The following is a 12,730-nucleotide window of genomic DNA, read 5'->3' on the forward strand; positions in this document are numbered from 1 at the left end:
TGATTGACAGCTTTATTAAGCCCGAGCCCTTACAGCTCTAATGCATTTTTTCAAGAATGAGTCATTTATATGTTTTAACAGCATTTATTCGTAACAAACGTAGACTATATCCCACTTGAAAGTTGGAACAAAGAAATAAAATAAGTCCTCTGTAACATCGTAACATCTCAGCACTCTATAGGTCTACATTCACTTAGCCTTTAAATTGGCCAACACACCAATGAAAAGAAATCTTGCTTAACAAATCAAATAAACTCTAAATGATGACGGGTATTTTGGCAGTAACTAAATTGAAGCTGAATATTAAAAGAATAATGCCACCATTAGTCTGTATACTCTGTCTACATTATGATTATATGGTTTAATTAATATTTATTTATAATTTAAAACCCTTTACTCACCAAGATTAGGCTACGTGTGTTTGTGGAGGAACATTATTAAATCCACAGGCTTTAGCGCAGTCTTGCGCTCATGTGCGTCCAGCAGCACTGAACACCGTTTCATTGCTACTGCTACAGGCCGAGATGCAGAGTTCTGATCTGGCTGATTTTGCAAGTTTTAGGTAGGATTGTTTATTCATCTTATACCAGTCAGGAACATCCATTTAATTTTCCATGACCGTAGTTTCAGGGTAGCGAGTGGCCTCGTCATTACCTGTCAGCTTGCTGTTTAAGGCTCTACCGTAATACGCAGTGTATGAGCGACCGCTAAATACCTGCGGCTGGAATAACCGCTCTTTCTGACTGGCTTGACCGCCGTCAAAATTCTCTTTTTTTACTACTTCGTCATAATTTGCTTCACCTTTGCAGGGATGGATTTTAATGCAGGGATTTGGATTTTTTCGGGTCTCGCCGGGTTCGGGCAAAGATCTTCAGCTCTAATGCAGACCTCTCGTTCATATTAACCACGTCTCCCTTCTGTTCAGTCGAAACTGCCAAACTGCAGGACACTTTGAAGCGCGACTCGTCACGTCACGTCTCCCTGTCCCTCTCTCCCTCTCCCCCTCCCTCTTCCTCTATCTCTCTCCTCCACACTGTCCCGTGATGACAACCACACACACGTTTTTTAGGCATTAAATAAAGGATATTTAATACTTTATGACGGTATAACGGTATTGAAACTGACACCGTTGCTATTTTTAGATCCCGCGGTATACCATAATACCGTAATATCGCCCAAGCCTAGTATAGATAAGCTCAGACGTGTTCATATTCTCCAGTTTCATGATTGCGAGCGCTGCTGTTTCTCCATTTCTCCTCCCCCTGTTCCTCTGTTTCTCTTTCTCCCTCCCAGCTCTCAGTTCATTGACCTTCTCTCTGTTTTCTGAACGATCTTTTAAAGTGAAAGAGTGGACGCCGACACCGACCATGTCTTGGGTTTTCTGGAACTTTATATCTTTGTTTGTCACCCACAGTGTGTGTGCAGAAGGTGAGTGTGCTGTGGTGTTTACGTTCTCAAGCTGAAGTTCTGAGCGCTCCTCTTGGACTCTTTCTGACATGTTAGTTTGTTGTTTTGAGACTTAATCAATGCGATGTTCAATGATCAACATGACACAACACTCTGTTGATGATAATGATGTTTTGCAGTCTTCCTCAACACTCGAGATGCTAATCAGGTTCTGATTCGTCAGCGGCGCGCAAACTCCTTGTTCGAGGAGATGAAGAAGGGGAACATGGAGCGCGAGTGCATTGAGGAGCGCTGCAATTATGAGGAGGCCAGAGAAATCTTCGAAGATGTTAAAAAGACGGTCGGTGAATTGCTGATTCAAATTAGAATTGTTGGCTGAAATGGCATTTTTGGTTTTCAAAAATATGAGCTTGAAAATATGGGTGTTGACTGTTGAGCGCTGGAATCACAATATTTCCAGTCATAATCACTGTGCAATGTAAAGGGGCTTTCACACTGGGTGCAGAAAGCGATGCGCTATGAAACCCGTTAATTTATTCACACAGCCCAACTCATTCCACTGTGTGATTATTCTGCTCTTACTGCAAAAATGCTTTTCCTACTTAGTTTTTGTCTTGTTTATAGTCAAGATATCTAAACATTCTTAAATAAAAAGCCTTCTTTAGACAAGACACTGTGCAATCTATGGCAGCTCTCACACTGGACGCAGTAAGCGATGCAAAACCTATTTATTTCAATGTGCCATACAAGGGTATTTTGTTGTCATGCCGACCAAAATGCAAGAGCATCGTAACACCACTGAATTGCGTGCACCGTGGTCGCATTCCAAAATAACTCATTCTGCTGTGTGGATATGACCATGCTGCGAAAGTCACGTGACATGACTTTAATTATTTCCATGTGAATCATTTCCACAAAATTGGGCTTTGCAGAGATATAAAAGCAGACTGCTGGAATGTTGCCAGGATGTGATGGAATAATAGTTTTATATCAATTATTGCTTTTTCGTAACGTTGGAGACCAAAATTAATTTCGATTAAATGCAAAGCCCTAATCTGAACAGTGGATTTAGGTGTGGAAGCCAGAATATAAGCTGAATAATGCACTCCTGGCCACTGAATTACTATAACAAAATGCACATTACAACCTCGAGGTGCATCCTTTTCTATTAATTACGAGTCAAAATTAATTATTATTCCTCATAAACCATTTAAATTAATATCAAACACTACGCCTGCATCTGATGGTCAGTGTGTGTGTGTGTGTGTGTTCTGTTTCTTTCTTCAGGATGAGTTCTGGCACAAGTATGTTGGTGAGTGTCTATACGGATCCTTCAGTTCAGCTTGTTGTTAATAGTAAAGTCATGCAAGAGATTTTGTGCATGGAAATAGCGAACACATTAGCAGATTCTGCATTGTAAACCTTAAATAAAAAATACAAAAATATTACTTTATGTTTAGTTACTAAATTCTAAAATTGATTCCACGTAAATTTGCATATCTTTTTGTGTGTTTTTGTTTTGTGTTTTCTCTGCAGACGGAGATGCGTGTCTGTCTCACCCGTGTGTCAACGGTGGCCAGTGTAAAGATGCGATCGGGCCGTACACGTGTTTCTGTCAGCAAGGGTTCAAGGGCTACAACTGCGAGATCGGTAAAGAGCCATGCGAAGACCTGTAACACTACATCTGCATTATAACACACTCCTTCTGCATTAAAACAAACTCTGTCTACATTAAAATACACTCCAGCAGCATTATAACACAATCATCAGCATTGTAACACTCCATCTGCATTATAACACACTCTGTCTGCATTATAATACAATTGTCAGCTTTTTAACACCCAACAGCGTTATAACACACTCCAACTGCATTATAACACACCCAGTAGCATTATAACACACTTCGACTGCATTATAACACACTGCATCTGTATTATAACACACCCAGTAGCATTATAACACACTTCGACTGCATTATAACACACTGCATCTGTATTATAACACACCCCATCTACATTATAACACACTCCATCTACATTATAACACACTCCATCAGCATTATAACACACCCAGCAGCATTATAACACACTCCATCAGCATTATAACACACCCAGCAGCATTATAACACACTTCGACTGCATTATAACACACTCCATCAGCATTATAACACACCCAGTAGCATTATAACACACTCCATCAGCATTATAACACACTCAGCAGCATTATAACACACTCTGTCAGCATTATAACACACTCAGCAGCATTATAACACACTCTGTCAGCATTATAACACACTCAGCAGCATTATAACACACTCTGTCAGCATTATAACACACTCAGCAGCATTATAACACACTCTGTCCACATTATAACACACTCAGCAGCATTATAACACACTCTGTCCACATTATAACACACTCAGCAGCATTATAACACACTTCGACTGCATTATAACACACTGCATCTGTATTATGACACACCCCATCTTCATTATAACACACTCAGCAGCATTATAACACACTCTGTCAGCATTATAACACACTCAGCAGCATTATAACACACTCTGTCAGCATTATAACACACTCAGCAGCATTATAACACACTTCGACTGCATTATAACACACTGCATCTGTATTATGACACACCCCATCTTCATTATAACACACTCAGCAGCATTATAACACATTCTGACTGCATTATAACACACTCTGTCAGCATTATAACACACTCAGCAGCATTATAACACACTCAGCAGCATTATAACACATTCTGACTGCATTATAACACACTCTGTCCACATTATAACACACTCAGCAGCATTATAACACACTTCGACTGCATTATAACACACTGCATCTGTATTATGACACACCCCATCTTCATTATAACACACTCAGCAGCATTATAACACACTCTGTCAGCATTATAACACACTCAGCAGCATTATAACACACTCTGTCAGCATTATAACACACTCAGCAGCATTATAACACACTTCGACTGCATTATAACACACTGCATCTGTATTATGACACACCCCATCTTCATTATAACACACTCAGCAGCATTATAACACATTCTGACTGCATTATAACACACTCTGTCAGCATTATAACACACTCAGCAGCATTATAACACACTCCATCAGCATTATAACACACCCAGCAGCATTATAACACACTTCAACTGCATTATAACACACTCCATCAGCATTATAACACACCCAGCAGCATTATAACACACTTCGACTGCATTATAACACACTCCATCAGCATTATAACACACCCAGTAGCATTATAACACACTCCATCAGCATTATAACACACCCAGTAGCATTATAACACACTTCGACTGCATTATAACACACTGCATCTGTATTATGACACACCCCATCTTCATTATAACACACTCAGCAGCATTATAACACACTCTGTCAGCATTATAACACATTCTGACTGCATTATAACACACTCAGCAGCATTATAACACACTCCATCAGCATTATAACACACCCAGCAGCATTATAACACACTTCAACTGCATTATAACACACTCCATCAGCATTATAACACACTCAGCAGCATTATAACACACTCTGTCAGCATTATAACACACTCAGCAGCATTATAACACACTCTGTCAGCATTATAACACACTCAGCAGCATTATAACACACTCTGTCAGCATTATAACACACTCAGCAGCATTATAACACACTCTGTCCACATTATAACACACTCAGCAGCATTATAACACACTCTGTCCACATTATAACACACTCAGCAGCATTATAACACACTTCGACTGCATTATAACACACTGCATCTGTATTATGACACACCCCATCTTCATTATAACACACTCAGCAGCATTATAACACACTCTGTCAGCATTATAACACACTCAGCAGCATTATAACACACTCTGTCAGCATTATAACACACTCAGCAGCATTATAACACACTTCGACTGCATTATAACACACTGCATCTGTATTATGACACACCCCATCTTCATTATAACACACTCAGCAGCATTATAACACATTCTGACTGCATTATAACACACTCTGTCAGCATTATAACACACTCAGCAGCATTATAACACACTCCATCAGCATTATAACACACCCAGCAGCATTATAACACACTTCAACTGCATTATAACACACTCCATCAGCATTATAACACACCCAGCAGCATTATAACACACTTCGACTGCATTATAACACACTCCATCAGCATTATAACACACCCAGTAGCATTATAACACACTCCATCAGCATTATAACACACCCAGTAGCATTATAACACACTTCGACTGCATTATAACACACTGCATCTGTATTATGACACACCCCATCTTCATTATAACACACTCAGCAGCATTATAACACACTCTGTCAGCATTATAACACATTCTGACTGCATTATAACACACTCTGTCAGCATTATAACACACTCAGCAGCATTATAACACATTCTGACTGCATTATAACACACTCAGCAGCATTATAACACACTCTGTCAGCATTATAACACACTCAGCAGCATTATAACACACTCCATCAGCATTATAACACACCCAGCAGCATTATAACACACTTCAACTGCATTATAACACACTCCATCAGCATTATAACACACCCAGCAGCATTATAACACACTTCGACTGCATTATAACACACTCCATCAGCATTATAACACACCCAGTAGCATTATAACACACTCCATCAGCATTATAACACACCCAGTAGCATTATAACACACTTCGACTGCATTATAACACACTGCATCTGTATTATGACACACCCCATCTTCATTATAACACACTCAGCAGCATTATAACACACTCTGTCAGCATTATAACACATTCTGACTGCATTATAACACACTCTGTCAGCATTATAACACACTCAGCAGCATTATAACACATTCTGACTGCATTATAACACACTCAGCAGCATTATAACACACTCTGTCCGCATTATAACGCACTCCGTCAGCCCCATTCACAGCTTTACTCATTTCTGCAGTGATTCCTGAACTCTGCGAGAATGAAAACGGAGGCTGTGATCATTTCTGTGAGGTGATGGAGAAGAATGTGGTCTGCTCGTGCGCTAATGGATATGAACTGGCCCCCAACGGGAAATCCTGCCAGTCTCAGGGTGGGTTTAAATGTGAATGAGATGTTAATTAAATGATATCCTCCATATTATTATTAAGATAAATCCCATTTATTATCATACGGAGCATTATTACTGATGTATTGCCAATGATATCACCCGTCCCTGTTTTAGATCCATTCAAATGTGGCGTCATTTATCCAAAGAAGACCAGAAGCATCTTCTTCCACACGCCGAACATCACCGAAAGCGAGAACGAAGAAGAGACGGAGCTGGAGGCCACCATAGAGCCGGTCTACAACCACTCGAACCCACTGAACAACCAGACCGACAGCATGTTCGGGCTCCACGAGCTGGAGATTATCCAGGAGGAACCAATCCTACCGGTGGTGTCCACAGCCGGAGACGGGAGGATCGTGAACGGTGTGGAGTGTCCACCTGGAGACTGTCCATGGCAGGTAACACAGACTTGTGTGCTGTTCAGAATAGCCGCATTTCCACTATCAGGCCAGTGCGAGCCAGGGCTTATATCGGGCCAGGCCGGGCCAATCGCCCGGGAGGTTGAGCAGTGAGGGCGAAATCATGTCGCGTTTCTACTGTGGGGCTAGTAGCTCGCAGCGCGTCACGCAAACCCCGCCCCCAGAACATCCTCTGAATCGAACGTCACTCAAACCGCCCACTTCAGCGAGAATCATGCAGATAAAGCACACCATCACATCATCACGAAACTATTAAAATTAGGACAACCAAAACAAACAAATGACACGTTACTGTACAGCAGTACAACGCATGTCTATACGCACATGCCTGTGTGTTTTCATTCATCATATTCATTTACTCGCCGACCGACTGGCATCGAAATCCAGTGGTCTTGCCACCAACGGAGGGACCCGGAGCGCAGGGAGCGCACACATCCATAATATAACACCACATATATAAAAGTCTCCGTTAATAACTCGATATAAAATGTTTTTTATAACATCCTCTAGACAGAATCTGTCCAACATTCATCCCAAATGCTCCGGAGAGAACTGAAACATGATTTTTCCCCCTATAGGCTTTATGACACTTAATAGGTGATTCCCTTTATTTAAAGATGTTGCTTATTATATCTAAAGTAAAGGAAAGTGTTCAGTGTTTCAGCACATAAGAGCAGCACGTAATAAAATATAGCCTATATTTCGTTGCGCTCAGCAGCTATGCACTAATAAAGCTCTTTATGTATTTAAAATGTCCTTTTTTAATTTTACCACGTCATATAAAAACATACACACTTGTTTGAGGACACAGAGCACATTTTGAACTTGCAGTTTTCCCCGTCAAAAAAGTGCTGCGCGGCTGCAGACAGAAAAAAAGGTCGCCTAGTTTCTGCGTTCACTCACCCCGAAAATGCTCAGTTTGCATGATTTGATTAATTTCATCGTATCCAAATACTTTATAAATAATATTTAAAACATTCTCCGGTGTTTATTTATTTTTATTTTTTTAGAAAATATCTAAAATCTTTTTTTCAAAGAGGCTTTTGAAAAATGAAAGTTTAATATAAATTTGAAACAGTTTGATATAGTACCTAACTGTTATAGCTATAGCTTTTGTTAGTTTTATATTGGTTAATTTATTTAATGTGATTTTATTATAGGCCTATCTAATATTTGTAATTCTTTAAATTATTTCAATATAGGGCTATTTTATCTAGATATGACACTATTGTTTTGAGTCTACAGAAGTGGGCATGAAATTTGTAAAGTTTAATGTCCTACTGTTGTATTCATATAGTGTATTATCTCCAAAATAAATTAAAACAATAAAAATAAAAGAAAAAAGCCGCTCGCGGCATCAACAGAGCTATGAATGGAGCGCTTTTTTCGGTCTCACACACATACACAGGCATCTAAACGCGCAAAAACACACATAGTATTAAACTTGACAAAACCTCTAGAAAACCTTTACTGTCTGCTGTGTCTTTAATATGGTGTAAAGATTATTATGCGTTATTGAAACATCAAAGATGCAGCAAAGAAAGATCATTTTATGCAACAGCCTTACATTTAAAAGAGAAACTTAAGGGCGATCATATGCAAAAAAGACCCCAGCCTATAATTTGTTCCAGATGTTTTATTTCCCTTATTTATTTATTTGTTTGGCGCATGTACTCGAGTGCGATCGGAAAACTGTGCCCGCCTCTCCTTTCACTCCGCCCCGAAGCCCCGGCTGGCCCTCCTTGGCCCAAGGTATTCGGCGGGCCGAAAAAGGCTGGCCGTTGGCCCCGAGAAAGCCCCGCTTTGGCCCGATTAGGCCCCGGAAGTGACAGTGGAAACGCCACTGGCCTTGGCTCGCCCTGGCTCGCTCGCTTTAGGCGCGATAGTGGAAACGCGGCTATTGACTCCCCTCTGGTGATGCTGGTGCTGTTTTTGCCCCACTGATGCCATTTTAATCACATTTATTGATTGCATAGTCCTGACAGCAGATAATCCATGCATTCTTGGCTGTTGCTGGTTTTCCCTGTTGGGATTAGGAGGTAACACGTGTAATTTGTCAGCATTCACCCTTTAGACTGGCCTGTGCTGTTTCTGTCTTTTATCTGGAGGTCAGTGGAGTACACCAGCAGATGATAGTGTGTGTGCAGAAATACACTCCCTGTGTTTACTGTGTTCTGACAGCTGAGGGGAGGATTTTCAGATTCTCAGACGCATCAAGGTAACTGTGCAAAGGTGATCAACTGATGATCAACTCTGAAATGACAGCTGTTACTTCTTCTCAACAGGGAAATCCAGCAAAAGTCAACAATGCATGATTATATGCGGTCACAGAATGACCTCTCTTCATTAGCTCGATGCTGTAAGCAGTAATGAAGCGTGTCTGAAATGAGTGTGTAAACGCTGTTCTCTCAGGCTCTCCTCATCAATGAAAATAACATGGGCTTCTGTGGCGGCACCATCCTGACCGAACACTTCATCCTGTCGGCCGCGCACTGCATGAACGAGTCGCTCTCCATCAGGGTGGTTGTAGGTATGAGCATTTATTTTGAGGTCATGCACACTACATGCAAGATGAAGCGCAGGGAGAAGCGTAATACTTACCGGCCGTTTACAGCTGGCCTCTTCATGTGTTTTTTCTGGCGGGTCAGCTTTGGGAACGCATTCGAGACGGATGTACAGTGAATATGAGCACTTTAACTTCAGGAGGTGTTTTCTAGATGCATCTGCCTTTAAAAGCTCAGCACATTTTACTCCTCTCAAAATGAAAACATAAATGTGATGTATTTGACACTTTACTCAACGTAATCTAGCTGAATAATTAATAATAATAATGAACAGAGAACAATTAATAATAACATTAAGACTGCACACGTTCATTATGCTGATATATTGAACATATTCCTCATGCTTGTGTTTTTCTGTCAGGTGAGTACGACACGCTGGTCCCTGAGGGTCGCGAGGCCACGCATGATGTAGATGAGATTCTGATCCACAAGAACTACCAGCCTGACACCTACCACAACGACATCGCCCTCATCAAGCTCTCGAAACCCATCAAATTCACCAAATACATCATCCCCGCGTGTCTGCCGGAGATGAAGTTCGCTGAGCGTGTGCTGATGCAGCAGGATGACGGTCTGGTGAGCGGGTTCGGCCGTGTGCGTGAGGGAGGCCTGTCGTCCACCATCCTGCAGAAACTAACCGTGCCGTACGTCAACCGCGCTAAATGCATCGAGTCCAGCAATTTCAAGATCTCCGGCCGCATGTTCTGCGCCGGATACGACCAGGAGGAGAAAGATGCATGTCAGGGGGACAGCGGCGGGCCGCACGTCACGCGCTTCAAAAACACCTGGTTTATCACAGGTGTGGTGAGCTGGGGCGAAGGGTGCGCGCGCAAGGGGAAATACGGCGTCTACACACAGGTCTCCAAATACATCATGTGGATCAATAACGCAATGACGAAAGTCATGCCAGAGACCGGAGCGTCTTTAAAACCCAAAGCAAAGCGAGAGCTGCGGCACAAGACACCAATAAGAAGAGTCTGACTCCTCTGAGGAAAGCCTCATCTTTTATATGCATTTAATTACTTAGTCCACTTACAGCACAGGGCTCAAACTCAACTCCTGGAGGGCCGCTGCTCTGCACAGTTTTGCTCCAACCCTACTCAGACACACCTGATCCAGGTAATCAAGGTGTTCAGACTACTCTGAGTGGATCAGCTGTGTTTGAGTAGGGTTGGAGCAAAGCTGTGCAGAGCTGCAGCCCTCCAGGAGTTGAGTTTGAGCCCTGTGCTTTAAGGGAGAGTTCACCCAAAAGTTACTCGTCCTTTACCAGCTTCTAGTTTTCTGTTATAAAACAAAAGAAGAAGTTCTGAAGAATGTTGAACACCTTTATCTATTGTCTTTTATTCTTGCTATGGAGGTCAGTGGTGTAACTTAAAAGTATGAATATTAATAATTAATGATAACAAGTTCCAATTTAATTATGAATATTTTAATTTTAATCGGATTTCATTACAATGGCTACAGGCTTTTGGCTTTCTTCAGAATATTTTCTTTTGTGTTTAAAAGAAGAAAGAAACCCTTAAATGTTTGGCAGTAAATAGTGGGTAAATGTAGATTTTTGGGTGAACTGTGGCTTTAGTGTAATCCTCATGTGTATTAATATCATGGTATTTCTAGTAAAATCACATTATGGAGGTAGAATGGTTCATCAATGCTTCGACCATCATGTCTGAGTTTTAATAAAGATGATAAACTGATTCTATGAGCTGTTTCACTCATGTTTTTAGTCAAATACAGATTATAGATGAAGTCGAAGGCAACATTATTTACTCTCCAGTGAAATTTTCTTTAATATTTTGTCTTCTGCAGAAAGTTTATTTTAGTTTGGCTGTTGTTCATTTTTTAAGATCAATTTTTAAGATATTTAACATTAAGATAATTTTTTTAGTCCACAATCTACAAATTTATCTACAGAGCAAACCACTGTTGTCAAATTAACTTAGTTAAGCCTTAATTGAATACTACTTTAAGCTGAATACTAGTACCTTGAAAAATAGCTCGTGAAGTAATATGAACAGTCATCATGGCCAAGACAAAAGAAATTCATTCATTCATTTCCCTTTGGCTTAGTCTCGTTATATTTTTGCTATACCACAGTGGAATAAACTAATAACTACTCCAGCATATTTTTTTTTACAGCGGATGCCTTTGCAGCTTCAAACCAGTACTGGGAAACACCCACACGCTAATCTAGTTGATCAGTTCCCCTATAGCGCATGTGTTTGGACTGTGGGGGAAACCGGAGCACCCGGAGGAAACCCACGCCAACACGGGGAGAACATGCAAACTCCACACAGAAACACCAACTGACCCAGCCGAGACTCAAACCAGAGACCTTCTTGCTGTGAGGTCACAGTGTTAACCACTGAGGCACCATGCCGTCCCAAAGGGAATTATTGATGTCATTATGTTTTTAAAATTGTATCCACACAGAGGCATGGGACAATAACCGGTTTCAAGGTTTACCATGGTTTGGAAAAGTGAAGGTATTAAAACCGCAACATTTTTTTGTTATACTGTGTTAAGGTATATGTTAAGGGTTTTAAGTGTTTTTCATGTGTTGTTTGGCAGGGCAAGTTTATTTATATAGCACATTTCATACACAGTGGCAATTGTATGGAAATCTGTGTTTTTGAAGCTAATGAAGTCATTGGTTTATTCTAATTATGTAGCCTGACATGTTTTCTGTTCCAAAATATCATAATGTGTTTTAAAATGTAATATATTGTGGAAAATGGGTAAAAAATATGTTTTTTTTTTTACTTAGACATTTAAAAAGAAATTATTTTACAGCAGTACACACAACACTGTGATAGCCTGATATTTTTATCCAAGGTTATCATACCGTCAAAAACATATATCCATGCCTATCCACACGCATGGGAAACATTTGAAAACTAATTAAATTAATCTTATAAAGTAGTCTTCAGCTGTATAAATCACACCTGTCAACCCTCCTGTTTTTTCCCGGACTCTATAAACATGTCGACCTTGGTGTTTTTTTTTCAAACACAATTAATTTCACCTTAAATGAGCATAAAAAGTCAGGAAAGCAGTCGAACGCTTTCATTATAACATTAGATGTGTGCGTTTTTAAAGTGACACCTGTTATTTACTGTAATGAAAAAAAATCTAGATAAATGAGAGATTCATTC

The 12,730-nt window shown here is 40.4% G+C and overlaps 1 protein-coding gene and 1 long non-coding RNA gene across 7 annotated transcripts in view; one reads left to right on the plus strand and one right to left on the minus strand.

Annotated features, from left to right (window-relative positions):
• Positions 1 to 12,730, minus strand: part of LOC147846622 (uncharacterized) — a 47,177-nt gene that overhangs the window by 31,112 nt on the left and 3,335 nt on the right. The window lies entirely within an intron of this gene.
• Positions 1,301 to 11,277, plus strand: f10 (coagulation factor X). Of its 6 annotated transcripts, none has more exons than XR_015475514.1 (9): positions 1,338 to 1,428; positions 1,587 to 1,747; positions 2,695 to 2,719; positions 2,944 to 3,057; positions 6,443 to 6,574; positions 6,707 to 6,990; positions 9,424 to 9,541; positions 9,937 to 10,619; positions 10,774 to 11,272. XR_015475514.1 is itself a non-coding variant. In XM_087235094.1 (9 exons), exons 1-8 carry the CDS (start codon positions 1,368 to 1,370, stop codon positions 10,554 to 10,556), a joined length of 1,515 nt encoding a protein of 504 aa, XP_087091220.1. In that variant the 5' UTR covers positions 1,338 to 1,367; the 3' UTR covers positions 10,557 to 10,601; positions 10,774 to 11,272.

This window comes from Danio rerio, chromosome 1, assembly GCF_052040795.2.
Source record: "Danio rerio strain M-AB ecotype USA chromosome 1, GRCz13ab, whole genome shotgun sequence".
In the NCBI taxonomy this organism is placed as follows: domain Eukaryota; kingdom Metazoa; phylum Chordata; class Actinopteri; order Cypriniformes; family Danionidae; genus Danio; species Danio rerio.

Coding starts and splice junctions, on each gene's coding strand:
- f10 (XM_087235092.1), top strand. CDS start 1,368: ATGTCTTGGGTTTTCTGGAACTTTATATCTTTGTTTGTCACCCACAGT. Junction 6,575..6,706: donor GAAATCCTGCCAGTCTCAGG/GTGGGTTTAAAT, acceptor TCCCTGTTTTAG/ATCCATTCAAATGTGGCGTC. Junction 9,542..9,936: donor CTCCATCAGGGTGGTTGTAG/GTATGAGCATTT, acceptor TTTTTCTGTCAG/GTGAGTACGACACGCTGGTC.